The sequence below is a fragment of the Populus alba genome, chromosome 9 (assembly GCF_005239225.2).
Source record: "Populus alba chromosome 9, ASM523922v2, whole genome shotgun sequence".
Lineage (NCBI taxonomy): Eukaryota > Viridiplantae > Streptophyta > Magnoliopsida > Malpighiales > Salicaceae > Populus > Populus alba.
This window is the reverse complement of record NC_133292.1, coordinates 4,917,891-4,936,716: the sequence shown is the minus strand read 5'-3', so window position 1 is coordinate 4,936,716 and position 18,826 is coordinate 4,917,891. Positions and strand designations below refer to the sequence as shown.

The 18,826-nt window shown below is 33.1% G+C and overlaps 3 protein-coding genes across 4 annotated transcripts; 2 read left to right on the top strand and 1 right to left on the bottom strand.

The window, feature by feature from the left end:
* Positions 1-1,448: 1,448 nt before the first annotated feature.
* LOC118035214 (uncharacterized) lies at positions 1,449-4,776 on the top strand. The gene is made up of 3 exons (XM_035040734.2): positions 1,449-1,606; positions 1,819-3,485; positions 4,027-4,776. The coding sequence occupies exons 2-3, from the start codon at positions 1,948-1,950 to the stop codon at positions 4,274-4,276; spliced, it is 1,788 nt and encodes a 595-aa protein (XP_034896625.1). The 5' UTR covers positions 1,449-1,606; positions 1,819-1,947; the 3' UTR covers positions 4,277-4,776.
* A 6,404-nt stretch (positions 4,777-11,180) lies between these two features.
* On the top strand, positions 11,181-14,354 carry LOC118035270 (transcription factor MYB119). The gene is made up of 3 exons (XM_035040807.1): positions 11,181-11,629; positions 11,742-11,868; positions 13,473-14,354. Exons 1-3 carry the CDS (start codon positions 11,181-11,183, stop codon positions 14,352-14,354), a joined length of 1,458 nt encoding a protein of 485 aa, XP_034896698.1.
* A 611-nt stretch (positions 14,355-14,965) lies between these two features.
* Positions 14,966-18,678, bottom strand: LOC118035271 (GDP-mannose transporter GONST2). 2 transcript variants are annotated; one of them, XM_035040808.2, is made up of 9 exons: positions 18,492-18,677; positions 18,196-18,403; positions 17,908-18,047; positions 17,557-17,686; positions 17,177-17,275; positions 16,875-17,029; positions 16,668-16,784; positions 15,664-15,761; positions 14,966-15,584 (listed from the first exon to the last, which is right to left on the bottom strand). In XM_035040808.2, exons 1-9 carry the CDS (start codon positions 18,650-18,652, stop codon positions 15,541-15,543), a joined length of 1,152 nt encoding a protein of 383 aa, XP_034896699.2. In that variant the 5' UTR covers positions 18,653-18,677; the 3' UTR covers positions 14,966-15,540. The 2 variants fall into 2 exon arrangements, with proteins under 2 accessions (XP_034896699.2, XP_073267315.1); XM_073411214.1 differs by having other exon boundaries at positions 14,966-15,761; positions 18,492-18,678.
* Between the last annotated feature and the right edge of the window lie 148 nt (positions 18,679-18,826).

Sequence of the window (18,826 nt, the reverse complement as noted above, 5' to 3'; positions counted from 1 at the left end):
TAATTAAAAAATAATATTTACAACCCTCCTAAACATGCCGGTGAACTCACGGCTTAAAACAGTAGAGGTCGGTGTGAACACGTGGCGCAATTTAAGAACGGCAAAGATGAGATCCAAATCATCCGTGAAACGGGCCGCTCAGAACTCGAAAATCAGGTTCCTCGTCTTGCTTACCTTACATGGTGGCAGCTGACCCGGATCCAAATTAAAACAAACATTAACAGAAACAAAAACACCCATTGAGTAATCAAATGACTGGTTACCCGCATTCCCTGTTTACCCTTCAGATCACACAGTTTTTTTTTTTTTTTTTTTTAATTTAGTGCATAATTCATACAAAAAGATTTTTATTTGTAAATAAATTAAAATATATTTTATATTTTTTTTTATATCAGCACTTTAAAATTATAAATGCAACTATTGAAATTGCATTCCAAATCACGTTTGATAAAAATTTAAATTTATTTTACTTAAAATTATCTTTTTAATGTTTTTTTATCGTTTTAATATGCTCATATAAAAAATAATTTTAAAAAATATTATTTTAATATATTTTAAAATGAAAAATATTTTGAAAAGTAATTGTTGCTAAAATCTCAAATACTTTTTTAATGCATGTTTGGTATTATGGTGCAAAATATTTTATATTTAGATGTAAATAAAAATAATTTTTTTATTAGCAATTGAAAATTATCAAAAAAATACTAAAACACGTCAATTTAATATTTTTTTAAAAGCAAATATATTTTTAAAATGCATCAAAATACAAGGAAAAACACAACACCAAACAAACACCTAAAAAAAACCATAGCTTTTAGGTATGGATAGATTCTGAAAATAACATATGAAATGGTTATGTTATTATTTTTTTAAAATGTTATTAAACATTTAAAAACAACAACCACAATTTAAAACAAAAAACCATATCTAAATTGATAATTTATGAAAAGGCACTTAGCGTGTTATTTATATTATATTGTAAGGTAATTTTTAAAAGTATTTTTTATTTAAAAAAATATTAAAATTTTTATTTATTTATAATATCAGCACATTAAAATCATTATAAAATAATAAAAAAATAATTTTTTTTTTTTTAAGTCAAATACACTTTTGAACAAATAGCCTATTAGTCTTTTAGAAGGTATTTAGTGCCTCTTTAAATTTTATTATTAGATGTTTTATAAAAATATTTTTAGCTGAAAAAGACTTCAAACTAATACTTTTTATAGTATTTTTATATGATTTTGATGTTTTAATATAAAAAATAAAATAAAATATTTTTTATATAAAAAAACTATTAAAGAAAAAAAACAATATACGCGACAGTCCTCAACAACCACTTAAACTGCAGCTGGCTTCTAACAGAACTGGCTACAGTCTGGGAGATTTTTTTTAATAATAATAATAAATAAATAAATAAAAGACGAAAGTAGCTCGCCTCGTGCGTGGGTGTCTCAGTGGGGTTTATATATAAGGGACAGAGATAGCCTCTCCTCGCTCTTCTTGATAAGTGAAGATACGGTTTGTACTTCGCTTCTCACTCCTCAGTTTCTCGCCGGATTCCATCTAAGGATTTCCAATCGAAAAACTGTTCATCAAATCTAACGTAAGTTCCTGCAAAAGTCTCTCTTGAACTTTGCATCATTTCTTGGATCTCACTTCCTTTTTTTCCATTGTTTTTCGTGCCGTTAACTGCGTTTTCCTATTCCTTTTCCGATCCGATTTTCATGGAAAGTAATGATTGTTTACCGGGATTCAAAGTTTTTTTTTTTTTTTTTGATATATTGGCTTATTTTATATTCGTTGTTTATTTTCTAGGCTCCTGTGAATTAAAAGGAGAGAAAAGGAACGCAAAGTCTTTAACCAGCTGCAGCAGATCTAAGGGAATTTGATTCTGTTTTTATAAGCTTCCTTTTAGCTTTTCTCGGACAAAAAAAGAAGGAAAAAATGGGAGTGAAAGTTGCTACAACGACCTGTTTTCAATGGTCGCAGCCAATTACAAATCATTCACCATCTTCCTCTCAATCTCTAGCCTCTGCAATTTCATCTCCATCGTCTAAACGACAGCGTCGTTTCGATGGAACTGGAGGTTGTGTGCTCCTGTGCAGATGCTTACAGAGACTAGACCGACGGACTCTGTTTGGAACTCCATTAACAACAAAGCTACAGAGGGCTCGTTCTTACGAGTTTCAGAAATCAAGAGGTCAGACTATAAAAAGAGCTAGCAGTGCTAGCTTGGATGCCTTTTCTGATGAAGAATTTTCCAAGAAAATTCAAGATTTGGCTCTCAGGTTCCAGCTTTCCGACGACGATGACGATGGCAGTGATGCAGTGGATTCCGAATCAGAGATTCTTTCTGATTCTGGAGACAACCTTGGCAGTATTAATGGCGGGGACATTTATAGTAACTTTATCCGTGAAGATTCGTCAAATTTAGTGCAGGACCAAAGGCAGTTTCCTCTGGATTCAATGGAGCCTCCGTGGCCAGAAATCCGGCAAGAGCCACCAGATTGGTCAGGGAGAGATGATATAATTCCAGCAAGTATTGAACGGAAGGCGAATAGTGTCGACCTTCCACTTTCGCTTCGAATGATAAGGAGAAAGATGCAATGGCAAGAAGGTTTTAGAGAAGCAGGGGAATCTGCTTATTGTTCAGTGAAGAAGGCGTTTTCTTCCATGGTGTTCATAATTCGAGAACTTCACGCTTTTAGTTTGCAAATGAGAGAGTTTCTTTTCACTGAAGATTTGCAAGGGATTCTTGCTCGCGTACAGATAGAAATGCATGCTTCTTTCGTTTGGTTGTTTCAGCAAGTGTTTTCACATACACCTACTCTTATGGTGTATGTGATGATTCTCCTTGCAAACTTTACTGTACATTCCATGGCCAATAACACTGCACTTGCAGCTCCACCAAATTCAGGGTCCTATGCAGCTACAACAGAGAGTATATCTGTCGTTGAAACCCCAGACCAAAAGAATCAGAAGTTCGATTCTTCATCAGTAAAAATGTTTTCGGTATCATCTTCAAGTGGCAAAACAACTTCAATTGGGGGCAATAATGGCGGTGGCGGAAAGGTCCGGCCGCTCGCCAGTGGCACTGAAGGCGATGGATGGTTCGACCAGTCGAACCAAATAAGAACAATTGTCCCAGACGGGGCATCTCAATTGTCATCTTTAGGGACATCAAGGGAGGCCGAGTCAGCGTCAGAGCAAGTGAGTAGAGAAGAGGAGTTGAGTCGATGGAATTCAATCGTAGAGGAGGCTTCTAAAATGCAATATTTTCCATTGAGAGATGAATCCCTTGATCATGAGACCATTCAGAGATTTGTTTCACCTATTAACGCCAAGATCGAGGCGGATGATTATGCAGAGTATTTTAGAACAGATTTACAATATCAAATGGGATTGTCTCAAGACCCTAACAATCCTCTCCTCCTTGCCAATTACGCTCAATTCCTCAACATGGTCGTCCACGATTACGACAGGTAAAAGCTTACACAATCTTTGCCTTCCATTTCTTAGTTCCTTCCATTGTAAATTGTAACTCCATTATTGTCAATGGAGACTTTCTCAGAAGCCAATTTGTCAAGTATTATGATATTTTAGCAAGTTGGGCACTGATCGAGTTTTTGAGTCCAGAAATTCATGTTAGGGTGTCAAGCACCTAGTCGGAATATCTCCTAGGTTTATTCTCCAACATTTTCCATATCTAGGACGCTGCTTTAAATTTGACTTGTCGTCTTGTATATTTTTCTGTTCGATCCCCGTTCTGAATCCTGACAGGGAATGTGTGGTTGTAGTTTTCCCTTCATGGCAAATATCATCTTCTGCGCGTGACCCTTTACGCGCTTGGCCGGCCATAAATATCTTCAACTTGCGTGTAGCATAGCCTGTTGACCACCACTTCTTGTTTATTTATATAATATTTATGGGCTTGATCTTTTGCTAAGCTAGAGCTTTTGCACTATTAAGTCAGCAAATTGGTTGCCTGGTAACTAACCCTTTTCTTCATGTGTAAATTAACAGGGCAGAGGAATACTTTAAGCGAGCAATAGGGGCGGAGCCACCGGATGCAGAGGCGTATAGCAAGTACGCAAGCTTTCTCTGGCACGTGAGAAAGGATTTGTGGGCAGCCGAGGAGACTTTCTTGGAAGCCATTTCTGCTGACCCTACAAACTCTTATTATGCTGCTAACTATGCTCATTTTCTTTGGAACACTGGTGGAGAGGACACGTGTTTCCCTCTTAGCTCCCAAGATAATGCCCAAGAAGTCTAATGGGGAAAAAGAAAATAAAAAATCATGAAAACCCTCAGACTATTTCTCATAACACCTCATCACAATTCCCCTTGTTTTCCACCCCCTGACCAAAAAAAAAAGTTGCAGTAATTATGATATATCTGCCGAAAAACAAAGAGAAGAAAATGAGATTTAAAAAAAAAAAAAGAAACTTCCTTTGAGGGGTGGAGGGAATCTTCGGAAGGGGAATGGAAGGTGAATGGTGTGGGTGGGTAGTGGCCGGCGGTGTTTGGTTGCAGGGATGCACGTGACCATGGAGAGGATTAAGTGGTCATATGCACTTGAACGTGGCAACATTAGCCTTTTGATTAGGCTTAGACATGTGTTTTTGCTCACGAGGACAATGATAGGAGGGGTAGTTTCGGGCCTTTCGGCTTTTAATTTTTGGACGACATTATCATGTGGCAAAGTGTAATTATTCCGTTTGTCAATATATGCCATTTTCACAATTAAGTTGATGATCTTCGAATTTTTTTTTATCTCAGTTATTTTTTTAGTGCTTGTTTAATTTTTTTTAATTTTTTAAAGCTTGTTTGTTTTATGTATTAAATGTGTTTATAAAAAAAATTAAATTTATTTATTTATTTTAAATTAATTTTGTTAGTATTTTCAAATTGTTTATGTGCTAATGTTAATATTTAATTTAAAAAAAATAAAAAAATATATTATTTTAATATATTTGCAAACAAAATATATTTTTAAAAATAAATATTATTACTTTTTTTTAAGCTGTAAATTAGGTTTTTCTTTTGCTTTTGTGGTTTCACAATAATTTTTTAAAAATTTATTGTATTTTTTTTTAGAAGGCAAAAACTTGTATATGAAGAAAGAACTTTTGATGATTATATTATTTCGCTCTCTTTTCAGCCAAAGATTTATTCCCGGAAAGAAAGAACAAGACGAATCGGCAAAAAATTATACATAAATAAATGCACATGCAAAAGTTTACATAATGTTGTTCGAATTATTGTCGATAATTTGTATTGTTGTGTATTGTTGTTCTTGTCTTGGCTTATTTATTGAGTGTTTGTTATTATAGCCTAAGGTATTTTTAAAAAAATATTTTTTTATTATTTATTTTTAAACATTATTATATCAAAACTAATTAAAAATACTTAAAAAATATTAATTTAATATTTTTCTAAAATAATAATTTAAAAGCACAAAAATAAACATTAACATGGTGTTTTAAGTTGTTATCATTAGTTATACAATTTATAGCTTTTTTGGACACGGGAAAACCAAATAAGGCCCCAGTGCCCGCATCAAATGGAAAATTGGACCGAACAAAAGCACTACAAAACTTCAATATTAAACATATTGAATGCAATGAATATTATGGGTATGGGTCCTTGGGATTCTATCACACCTATTTAAAAATATAATTATGATTATTTTTTAAAATATTTTTTTATTTAAAAATATATTAAAATAATATATTTTTTATTTTTTTAAAATTATTTTTAATATCAATATATAAAAATTATCAAAAAAATACTAAAAAATATTAATTTAAAATAAAAAAATTAATTTTTTTTTTTTTGAAAAGTTTATAAAACACAAAACGTTATATTCCCAAAGTAACAGCTTTCCACGTGCAGTGATGGTGGTACTGAGGTCCTCCCATCTCTTCTCATTTACCCTCCATGCTATGCCACCTCCCCACCCATTTCCGCCTAAGAAGTAAGAACGGATACCATTGAATTTGTACGGGCAAATAGACATTCTTTATTTGTTTTTTTCGATAATTTAAATCAACTTTTTCTTGTTTTTATAGGTAAATGCAGGAAAACATTGGACGTTTAGGATTATAATAGTAATTGTTGTTTTTTAAAATGTTTTTTTTTTAATTTTAAAAATCATTAAGATAATATCTATTTTTATTTTTGACAAATTATATCAAAATAATTTAAAAATATAAAAAATCAAATTTTAACCACTCTATATATTTATATGAACGGTAAATTCTCTATTGACACCTATAAACACAATCCAAAAACCTTTTATATAGAGTTTCATTTGATGGAGTATAACTAAGAAGAAAAACCTTTTAAATTTTTCATCCAAAAAAACCTAATGTTCCTTTTATATTAAACGCCCAATCTTGTAACTTCTACTAAACAAATGTTGATTTATTTTACTTATTCGACCAAATCCTCAAGCTATTGATTTTGTTAATTAAGTTTTAATTTATTTTGTTAAAATCTCCTCAAAAATATATTTTTAACAGTCTTTTATTTATTAGAAAGAAACTAAAACACATGGGTTTTTTCATGGTAGCAATTCACTATGATATTTTTTTTCAATTTAGTCCTTAAACTTTATTTCTCATAAATTGAATCCTTTTACACCCAAATTAATTGCCAATTTATTAGGAAATATTAAGGTGGGTCATAATTGAAAAAATAGGGACCAAATTTAAAAACAATGAGAAATTGGATGGCAATTTCAAAAAATGGATGAAAAGTTCACTTTTGTCTTTTTGCTTTTCACATGATAACTTTTCAATACCTCAATATTTCAAAAATTCAATTTTAGTCCAAAAATGTATTTCCCTTATCTTTTAGTTCATGGTTTGAGAGAGTAGAGAGAAAGTGGTTGAATTCCAATCGATGCTAGAGAAAGAAAGTCTCGATTGATACCGATTATAGCCACAAAAAAGATAATCTTGGTGTCAATGAGTTTTATTTGATGATAGGAGTTTAGACCAGGTGTTCTTTTCCCTTAACCTTATTTGAGATGATAAATCTGAACTCGAAAAGATTTATTATTTCAAGTTGATTTTTAGTTTTAAGATCAATTTCTGAGTTATATGATGTCATCGATAGGTTCGTCAAAATATATAAAGTGTTTTATAGGTATTGTGGGTCAAAACATGTTGAAAATCAAGTTTTTGACAAGAAATGTCCCTGGCCTAAATTTTCAGTGACTTTTTAGCTGCATGAAACTAGGTAGTTTGCCTATTTATCTTCTCATTAAAAAAATAAAAGATTATCTTCCACTTGAAAAAAAGAGTCATTTAGGCACACGAGCTTGGGCTAAAAGGCCTATACGTTTGAGCTTTTTAGGTTGTTGTGACCTTACCGGCACCAACCACTCCTCCCTCTTAGCCTTTCTAGGTTGTTGGGACCTTACCAACATCAATCACCCCAACTGTGGAGCTAAAAATAAGGCTTATTCCTTCTCGAATTTAATAGCTAATTGAAGAGAAAAAATGTGCCCAAATTGATCTATTTAGGGAAGATCTCTCCCTCTAAAAGATTCCTCATACTCTCATGTACTGGGCGGCGTAGGTGGTGAAACTAGCAATTGAGTCATCTGTTGAGGAAGAGAAAAAACTTTAAGTTACTCTTGTGTGGCTAAAAGGGTCTTTGTGTGGACTCTCACTTGTTATGCTAGTTATTGGGGGTTTGGAGAAGCTAATGATGCACATGTAGTGGAATAGTTTATAACTTTTGGGTTATTAATTTACCATGAAAAGAAATTAGAAACTGTGAGAAATGGAATGAATTAAACTAGGTTTTGTGCAAGGTTCTCATAAACAGCACCATTGGTCATGAAAGGAATTTTTTATTTATTAATGACATTATATTTCATCCTCAATACAAGTGGATTTGTTTCTCTTTTCTAGGTTTCTCATTATATCTTTCTTCATGATCTTGAATATCTAATATTTAATTGGTACTGCAATTTATGATTGTGTCATATTTTTTTTAGTATAATATATTTTTATTATGAATTATAAAAGCTTTTAATAAAATTATGATATTTAATAACAAGTTTTTAAATGTGTTGTAGGCTATATAAGAAGTTTGACTTCTTTAGAAGAAAAATATAGAAATTGTATTTATGTTTCTGAAAATTTTAAAAATGAAAGCCTTAAAGAAGAAAAAAGATTTCATTTTTCAAAAATTTAAAAAGAGTAAATTGTAAAAGTTGCTTTTTATGGGGGCCTCAAGTTCTGAAAAACAGAGTAAAATGTTTTGCTAGATGAATGTCTTGTTTTCATGGGCTAATATGATAGCTTACTAGTATGCAAATCCTTCCCTGGCTGCTTAAACAACCTGCTAGTGGATGATTGAATTGGACTACGATCGAATCCAAGTATAACATTTCAACTCCTCTCATGTCATTCATCTCTCTTTCACTTGTAAATAATTATTGATAACCAGTATCCATTCTAAATCATAAATTTAAGGGATTGATTTGACGACTAAGAAAATAACTTTAAAAACAAAAATTGAATTCAAAATTTTAGAATTAAGGAATTTTTATATAAACCATTTGGTGTACATTAATAATATTAAAAAAACTCATAATCATATAATATCTTTTATCATAAAAAAAAAACTAATTTATAGATAAATGGATTCTATTGGCACAATATTTTTGAATTGAAATGCCAAAATTATAAATATTTTTTTCTCACATCTCCCCTTATTATAAACTCAAATTTTTGAAGTGTAAAAATCTTTCAAGAATAAAATAAAATCCATGATTTTATAAGTAATATGCCCAAGCCCAACCCTAATAGGCCAAGCCTTGGGAAAAAACTTTGTCTCTATAATCCCAGTCGTATGGAATAGTTTAGCTCTCATGGGCTCAGCCTTAAAAATAACCCAACACCATAGGCTCAGCCTTGAAAGAAGCCCGACATTCTTAAGCCCCGTCTAGGGACAAGAGCCTAGTTTTCATGGGCTCAATTACATTGTTGGTCCTACTCTCGTTATACTCTTGGGTGTATAAAAATTATTTAAGAACCCAACATATTTATATCAATATTAATGTTGGGTACGAGATGGTGTATAAATTTTTTTCAATAGTCCACCATATTTCCATCACATTAATATTTGTGTAAGGGATATCTATCCTCCATTAATGCATATGTCAGAAATATTTTCACGTAAGGGAAATTAATCCTCATTAATATATATGTTATAGATATTTTTACTAATTAATGCTTGTGTAATAAAAATTTATCATAGTTATCAAACCTAACCTAAGAGTTGATCCAGCAGGCAGCACAGGTTGACCCGGGTCAACTGGAAAAAAATAAAAAATATATATGTTAAGTTTTAATATTTCATATAAAAAAAAATTAAGAAACAATGCATGTGAATAGAAGCTATACATGTTGTAAATAATGAAGTTTAAAAGATTATTTCAAAAGATTTTATATCCCACATTGAAAAGATATTATGTTATCCTTTAAGTTGAAGTATTTAAACAAATTTTTTTTTTATCCCACATTTTTAAAAAACATATTTTTTTCATGTGAAAATAGAGTATATATACTAAAGAATTTCAAATTTCACATTGAAAAAACAATTTTTTTCTTGTGAACATAGAGTATATATACTAAAGGATTTCAAATTCCACATTGAAAAATAAAATATTTTTCTAGTATTTATATAGTGAATCTTGAAAATGATTAATAACTAACTAATAAATATGAAAAAAAAGGTCTCTGACTAGGAGAAAAATTGCATTTGAAAAAAAAACGGGTCTCTATCAAGTTTTGCCGGGTCATCTAAGTCACAGGTCAACCCAGTGGGTTGCCAGTTTGACATTCTTTTGCTATGGCTGGTCTTTCACTTTACCCGGATTGGCTAGCCATTGGGTCAACCTGCTGAGCCAGCCCAAATTTAATAACTATAATATTTATCTCTCATTAATGCTATCGATGCCAAAATTTTATTCTAGCATCTCCTCTCCATAAAATATCAAAATTTTTAGGCTATATGAAATTCTATAAATTCTACAAGCTCTAGGATCTTTTAATTTTCATTATTTACTATATATTTATTTTCCTGAGTTTTTTTAAAAAAATATTATTGTTTTTTTTTTTTATAAAGGATATTAACTTAAAAATTGAAGAGTCCTTGAATTCATAAAAGTTGATATTTTACCTGTATCACACTACTCATCAATCATTTTAGTTAAAAAAAATATATTAAATTATTAAAATAAAAAAATTAATTTTACCTCTAAACTTCTTAAATTTTGTTGAGACATCATGCCTCGAATTCTTGCCCTCGTAATAAAGAGTTTTTGAATACTAGGAAGAAAATCATCTTTACCTGGCAAGACACAGACTTTACTCACTAATCACTATGCTTGTGCATAGCAACACTCTCACTATTCCAGCCACGTAGCAAAATAAAATTTAATTATCGTAATTACATTGGTACCTGGGTGTCCAATGACTTGAGAATTAATAATTAATTAATCAATAATAGCTAGCCATTTGGCAGATAGCCAACCAGAAAATTAAATTCCGAGGCTTGGAATTCTCCAGTATTTCATCACCCTATTGACTAGATTTAATTTCCAAAAATTACATGGGCACACCTTGTTCTTACCATATTTGGATCCCATCTAAATTTAATTATAATAATTATAAAGTTGGCGGTTATATATGGCAGTGGGCTTTGCATGAAATTGTTTTTATCATACGGGCAAAATTGTCTTTTCCGTATTGGTGGCGTGAAAAATGCCTCTGTAATTGGTAGGGCCCACAACCTTCAAGATAACTTTCCAATTTTGTCCATTATTTGAGATTTATTACGAAATGATTAGTTAATTGTGAGTTTAATAACGAACCCACTAATCTCTCCACCTCTTTTCCTACTTTTGTCCGAGAGAGGAAGCTCAGGAGTTACACTCAGCTCTAATTCTCAGCCATTAGATCAACCAGGTGATCAACGGCTATTAGGCTATATGCACATTACAAGGCTTGGTACAAGCAAAATGACCAGCATTTGTCATGGGGTTTTCTTACAAGTAAAGAAGTAAAAACCTACGAAACAACTCCATAAATCAAGCTCATTTCTACGCTTAAAATCTTCTCTCCTTTTCTTCTTAACTCGAGCTCTTTGATTTGATGGAAGGAGGAGGAGGAGGAGGAGGTGGCGGTGGCCGTTTTAGCCATCAATATTTACAAAACAACCGTTCCATCTATCAACCAACTCCACCATCAACAGCCACAGATAGGTTTTTACTTTGTCAAAGCCATTACACGCCCCAAAATATTCAAAACGATGATAAAAGCAAAGAAACCCTTGTTTCAACAAATGGGCTGTGTGGTTTTTCTCCACCTAGTGGTGCAATTGGTGCTGTTCCTTGGCAAAGTTTTTCAGAGACAAGTTTTGTCGATGGGCTTTTTGTTGATGGAGATAGCCTTAACCGGGCATATGATGGAAACCCTAATGGGGGTTTGAGTGGAGAAGTGAATAATGTTTCAGGGAAGAGTTGTAAAGGGATGGGAAAGAAAACCAAGAAAGGATCTTGTGCAACTTTGATCAAGGGGCAATGGACAGAGGAAGAAGATAGGTAATAAAAAAACACTTTGTTTAAAATGTTTTAGAATTTCTTTTCTCCTCTTAATTTTATGTTGTTTGATGGTTCGAGTGAGACATCATGGATTCTTCTTTCTGCAATGAAGGAAACTAATTAGGTTGGTGAAGCAATTTGGAGTGAGAAAATGGGCTCAAATAGCTGAAAGGGTGGCTGGTAGAGCTGGGAAGCAGTGTCGTGAGAGGTGGCACAACCATTTGCGGCCTGATATCAAGGTTTCTTCTCCTTTCACTTCCTCTAGGGTTTTTTAATTTAGTTCTGTCTTTCTTCACGTTGGTGATTTCTATAATAATTAACAGATATATTGTTTTAGATCTTTTAAACTTTTCTGTGGGCTTCTTTTTATGAGAAGCTTTGATGGGGTATCTAAGAACAATCTTGGACTTAGATTCTGAGATTTTTTGCCTTCTTGATTTCCGGAACTTCCCTAATAACTAAAATACTGGCTAGATTCTCATTTTCTGGGCTATTAATTTCCAAAGTGTTTGACAAGACAAACCCTAGATAGCCTTGTCCGATTTGTCTTACAAGTACAATATCAAGGATGTGGATTTTATTTTCCTATATATTCTATGTTTTCTTTTTTTTTAAAAAAAATACTATGCACGATCAGCCAGTTTATTGGCGTGAAGAAATATAACCAAGAATAATGCACTTAAATCCTTTTTTCTGTTTTTGTTTTTGATGATAGAATAAATCTCAATTACATCACAGTTTAAATCAAATTGAAGTTTTTTTTTTTCTGGGTGAAAACGCAACAGACAGTATAGATAACATTAGGCACCAATACAGGCATGGCGTTAATCGATCGTATAGTCCTTCTGTAATTCTTCTACACCTGCAACTCATGAGATCAGCCTTTCAATACCAAAAGACTTGTGAGTCTATTGAATATGAAGACACCTCATAGTAATTTTAGCACCAAATTGAACACTTTAGTCAAATATCCTAATTAATTCTTCTCAATTCTACAGAAGATGGTCACCGTCCCCGGAGAAAAAGAAATTCTATAAATTAGATGGGTTAGAAACAATTTGTTTTTATGTTTTAAAAATATTTTAAAAAATTAAAAAAAACTATTTTATTATTTGCTTCAAATTAATATATTTTTAGTGTTTATAAATCATTTTGATGCGTTGATATCAAAAAATAATTTTTTTAAAAAAAATATATTATTTTAACATATTTTCTTTGTGAAAAACATTTAGAAAAATAATTGCAACCACACTCCCAAACATGCTCTAAATAGATCTTTCATTTTTATTTATTTATTTTGAGAATCTGCAATTGAATCTTTTTCTTCATTTCTAATGTATTTTTTAATTCTCCTTTTCTTGGGTAACCAATTTTTTATTTTTTAAAAAAAAAAAAAAACAGATGACTTTTAGTTTAATTACCACACATTACATATTTACATGCAAATACCTTCCACACAAGCCATTCGATCATCTTCTGTTTTTGTTTATATATATCAGAATATGATTTGGGAAAGTGTCTGGAATTTTATTCTAGATTTTTTTATCAGATGCAGATCATAGGAACATTCATATTTTTCAGATATTGTTCTGCATCTTCTTGACGTTTCTCTTTCTTTGAGTGTTCAGCATCATGTGATGTGGGATCCCTCTTTTTCTTTTTTCCAAAACATCGTCACTGTCGACGTAAAAGGCATTAACTTTAATCATTCGTTTGAAAAGTTTTGTTGCCTTTTCTGTAACAACCCTTTGATAATAATGCCAATATTGTTATCTTGTGTTGTCTTGTAGTTAATTACTATTAAGAGAGTATGACGGTTCTTGTGTTTAACGTTTTGCCGCAGAAAGATAGCTGGAGCGAAGAAGAGGAGAGAATATTGGTCGAAGCTCACACTAAAGTTGGGAACCGATGGGCGGAGATTGCAAAGCTTATTCCAGGAAGAACAGAAAATGCTATAAAAAATCATTGGAACGCTACGAAAAGAAGGCAGGATTCAAGGAGAAAGCACAAGCAAACAGGAAGCCAAAGTGGAAAACCTCAACCCTCAATACTTCAGGACTATATTAGAAGCAAGAACCTTAAAAAAGCGTCAACTTCTGTTACCTCTACACAAAGCACAACCACTAACACCCCATCAAGCTCCATATCTGAAGACCCGTCAAGCCAATTCAACCATTTTCTCCCTGAATTATCTGAATCCGCCTCGGATGACTCTCCATCATTACTTGCACAATCATGTAATGATGATGAACTTCTGTTCATCCAAAATTTATTTGGCAACAAATCCAAAGAGCCATCATCAACAGATAAGGTTGCTACAGAGAATCCAACAATGGAGGTGGACAACTTCAATGCGGATTCTTTTAATGACTCCTTGGATTCCTGTGGTTTATATCAAAACAATGGATGTCAGCAGCTCAAAGATTTAAGTGACAATGACTTTGATATTTCTACTTTGAATCCGAAGCTGTGCACCAACGGTTTCCAAGCAGTAACAGATCAGCAAACACCCACTTATAACCACCTCCATTCTGATCTCTACCTTTCGTATCTATTGAATGGAGCAAGTAATGCTCCAGGTTCGTCTTATATTGAATATGGATACAATAGCACGAACATGGACATGGAGATGGATCAAACACATCCTCTCAATGGAAAGAAGGAGATGGATTTGATAGAGATGATTTCTTCATCTCAATTCTCTCAGGGTATTGACAATATTTAGTTTTTGCTGCCTGATACAACATTGTGATTTAACCAATTATTGTAGTCCTTTTTTTCCCTCCTTTTTTTAAGGATGTTAATTTGGTTAACTGCTTGTTTTTAAAGAACTATATATCCTAGTTCTAATGCTTGTGATTATTGGGGCAATCTAGGCATGTGAGATGCAAAATAAACTGTCAAGAATGAGTTTGTTCTTATGGTTTTGTGGAAGTTGACTGGAGAGAGGCATTTCTTTATCATATGGTTGTGCATTGCAATGGTTTGTGGGCAAGTGGTGTTTAATTTCTGTTTTATAGGTGTTCTATTTTTCCGTTTCGTCTTTACGATTAAAAATTGCTCCTTCGAACACTCCAGACATATCCAATTCTTACATGCTCCTGATCCATGTTTTCTCATGGAAACTACTCGAGTTTTTGCCTACTTAGGATAACATATTCTGATAACATGTTACGTCGTTGAATCAGCTTTATGCGCAATCCTGAGAAAATTTAACAGTTTTGCTTGGATTAGCTACGGTTGACATGCTGGGATTTTTTCTCTTTTCTTTTTTCTTTTTTTTGTGAGAAACCAGATATTGGAATGCTTCCACCAAACGGCGAAGACGATCGATATATATGCTGTTAGAGAATTAGAAAATTAGCGTTTTCCGGATGAGCTTCCAGCGAGGCCCACCATCGATCTGACTACGGAAACCAGGAGAAGGTATGAAGAAAGTACGATTTATGAACTGCATCCATGATAAATATTACATCAACGATGTGCAAATAGCCCATGATATTCGGATGCCAACGTGGCAATAATTATGACTTGTCTGATTTTTGAACAAGCTTAATTAGCAGCCCATTTTCTATGGCATCTGTCAAGTACAGGTAAAAGTTATGGAAGGAAAATCATCATAGAGCATAAGCAACATTGAGTAATGAATCCAAAGACGACATTCAGTACTTTCGCCTCCTCCGGTAATAGAAAAGGACGCGGAGACCTTCCCATACGACAACTCCACCCTCATGAATGAGCAACCACAGCATTCATGTTGTTCAGGCTTGCGGTTTTCGAAAGCAGCTTGCTTTCCAAATCCCTTAATTCTTAGTTCCTCTAATAATTAGTAAATCCACTTATATATAAAGCTTTGATTTTGACTACTAATATAATTGCTTAACAAGATTACCAAGAATCTGCTTCTGGGATCAGGACATTTTAGCCCTGGCAAAGAATATTCCGGCAAACAGACCTGCGAGAAACAGACAATATGATAAGGGAATTACGCTCATAAAATAACTGTACATTGTCTGAAGAGTGTTGTCTATTACCGAAAAGTATACTGAAAAGGTTTGGTAGACTGAGTGGAACCTTGAACAGAACAAGACCAGCAAAAGATAAGGGAATCTTGTTTAGGGAACCCACCAGACTGTAGTAGAACAAGAGACTGAGTGAATATGATGCTAAAAGAACATCCTCATTAGAACTCTGTAAACTGAAGTTAACAACAATGTATTTATCAATTTGAGGACTTTTACTACAATGAGGCTGTTTGTTTACTCATTAAAAATCACGTTTAATGTCAAACGCAAGATGCAAGTGTTTGGAAAGAAAAAACCACTAATTACTATTCATAAGTCCCATTAATTTATGTGTTTGGAATGCAGGATTGAAAAAAGCATCTGAAAGTTGCTTTTCTTGCATTGTTCATGTAATTGCACTGTTCAATGAACAATGCAATTATATGAACAGTGTGCATCAGCACACTGTTCATGTAAACAGTACAATTCTCTTACATTGTTCACTTGCACTGTGGTTTTTTTTTTATTTAGTGTGTTAAGTTTTTTTTTTTAAAAAAAAAAATAGTTTATAGTTAATTTTATACTTGATAATATTTTATCTAATTTTATTATACACTAAAAAAAATATGAAAACTGTAGTTCTTATCAGATGTATTTTGTACGTAATGAAATTGTAGATGATTTTGTAGAATAATAAAAAATATTTTATATTAAGTATGATTTATTTCATGATGTAATAGCAATAGTTAAATTCACAATATTTAAATTAAAAATCATCAATATTAATATATATTTTTTAAAATTATTTTATAACCTTAATTTCAAAATCATTCTTAACCAAACACATTAAACTATTTTTTATTCAACCTCAATTTCAACCACAGTTTTAACCAAACATCTATTTTTTCAAATCCACCTCAACTAAAAACATTTTTTATAAAACAATTTTTTTCAAACTACAACCACAACAGCTACCGCTATACCAAACACAAGCAAAATCATCCATTCTAAAAGGATAGGGAGCACAGAATTACCTGTAAGTTGTGGGGCCAGTTTGATGTAGGAACCACAGGGAGGTGAAGCTAATGGCAAGTCCAAGTAATCCACTGGCTGTTGCGACAACCCAAAACATTGGTAATTTAATCACATCCCTGCAAATTAAAACCACATGTCAGAATTACAATCTACCGATGGACGATGGTATGAAGAGAAAAAAGCATACAGATTCTTACTGCACTTACGTAGTTCTTATGTATTCCCATTCATCGAATAGCAGAATCAAGATGATACCGAAAGGTAGAGATAACAAATTATTCAGCAGGACCATTGAGATTTCATTAAGAGATCCACTTCTGGTTAACTGCTTTGCCGTGTCCATCACCTTCCGCAGGGTAAGCTGTGACAGGGTACAAATGTCGTGGATTAATGGTCGAAAATTGCAAAAATAGAAAGCCATTGACACTGACACAGATAGCAAGAGTCACGGCTCCATGGAATCAGGGATTGAGGGCTAAGTGAAATGACAGGCTTTTAATCTACATACCGAGTAGCAGGCTGTTAAAATACAATTCATGATTTGCCATGTGTAACCCATGGAATCAAAGGAAATGTCTGTGATACCACCACTAATGGCAGAGATGATCTGCAAAACAAAAGGAGAAATCAAGGGCTTGTTATTTTTGCTGAGCCTGGCTTACCATATTGTAAGAGTACTAATCCAGCAGACACTCATAAGTTGTTTCCAGCAACAATAAGATCATTGATGCACAAGCATAAAATCTATCTGCGATATGATTTTTGGCCATAAATTAAAGAATCCTTTTCAAATCAAAGACAGTCATATCTGCGATATGATTTTTGGCCATAAATTAAAGAATATAGCTCTGCTCGCTCATCGGAAACAAGAGAGGGATTGTCACGTACCATCAAAAACATGGCAGTCCATACTTTCTGATTCTGATGTTTCCGGAAAATATACAATTCCCCAATTGCTGTTATAATATTTGTCACGTTCTTCAATATTGTAACCATCGCTATGTTTATGTATTTCAAACTGAAAGCAGAAACGAACCAGAATCAACTGCAAAATAATAATTGAATACACTACTATTTCTCATAAAAGAAAAGAGAGCATATTGCTATCCAGCAACACGCATGCCCGACAACTAATAAAGACAACCACGTTTTGCTTCCCCCAATATCCAAATGACAGTTAGGGTTCACTCCTCTCCACTGTATCTGTAAAACCCAAACAAACTGCTTCGCATAACATACCTATACATGCCTGATACAAGCATGCCAACAAAGATTACGTTGACAGGGATCCATACCCTTACTAGTTTCCAGTTGAGTTTTTCAACTGAAACTACCCCAGACAAGCTCAGTACAGCAACAACAAGACAGCTGACCAAATTCTGCATCAAAAGGAAGGTTTCAAATTTCGAGAGGCTTCGATATGTTCTGTTATTTAATAGTTGATTAGATAAAGAAAGTTTGCAGTAGCAAGATACTTTTGTACAATTCAATCAACACACTAGAAAGCAAAGGGAGGGTATAGCGTACTTGGTAAAACATAAGTGATATCCCTGCATTGAAATTGTAAGTTGATAAAGCAATTTTATTCAACATTATCATGCCACAAGACGAAATGCAGTAAGCCGTTCCAGATATAAGAGGCCCATATTTTTTTCCGGATCCATGTTCACGTTTTCCATCCCCGCCGTTTGGGAGACCGAGACTCTCACTATCTGCTCCGTTCCCTCTAAAGAACCTGCAAAAAAGAAACAAATTGATAACAATCCAAAGTTCAAACTAATAAACTGCATTTAAAAAAAATCAATGCTAATTCCCATTATTACCCGTTACTTGTAGCTCTCCGTCCTGCATGATTAAAACTGAAAATCTTGTACACTGCAGCATTAATCTTTTCAGCACCTGAAATCGTTCTTCCCTTTTCGGGCCTAAAACCAGGCTCCGGAAAATCCTGGCCAGGAACTACATCTAACTTGAAATCAGACATACCGCAAAGCCTGCAAATGGAAAAGAAAGGAGGAGTTAAGGAAAACAAACGCAGCATATTGGAATTGAAAACCCCATGCACGGTTACAATACAAACCTGATGCCGGTTCTGGTAGCTGAAAGAATCTGGCGGTCATGAAAAAGACGTGAACAATATTTGTTTTAGAGGATCTTT

Bases quoted from the DNA above. Each gene is read 5' to 3' on its own strand.
- LOC118035214 (XM_035040734.2), top strand. From the start codon at position 1,948: ATGGGAGTGAAAGTTGCTACAACGACCTGTTTTCAATGGTCGCAGCCA. The intron at 3,486-4,026 runs GTAAAAGCTTAC...GTAAATTAACAG, and splicing joins GTCGTCCACGATTACGACAG to GGCAGAGGAATACTTTAAGC.
- LOC118035270 (XM_035040807.1), top strand. From the start codon at position 11,181: ATGGAAGGAGGAGGAGGAGGAGGAGGTGGCGGTGGCCGTTTTAGCCAT. The intron at 11,630-11,741 runs GTAATAAAAAAA...TCTGCAATGAAG, and splicing joins TGGACAGAGGAAGAAGATAG to GAAACTAATTAGGTTGGTGA. The intron at 11,869-13,472 runs GTTTCTTCTCCT...GTTTTGCCGCAG, and splicing joins ATTTGCGGCCTGATATCAAG to AAAGATAGCTGGAGCGAAGA.
- LOC118035271 (XM_073411214.1), bottom strand. From the start codon at position 18,652: ATGTCTGATTTCAAGTTAGATGTAGTTCCTGGCCAGGATTTTCCGGAG. The intron at 17,687-17,907 runs GTATGTTATGCG...TTCTGCTTTCAG, and splicing joins CTTGTATCAGGCATGTATAG to TTTGAAATACATAAACATAG. The intron at 17,276-17,556 runs GTACGTGACAAT...TTTGTTTTGCAG, and splicing joins GGACTGCCATGTTTTTGATG to ATCATCTCTGCCATTAGTGG.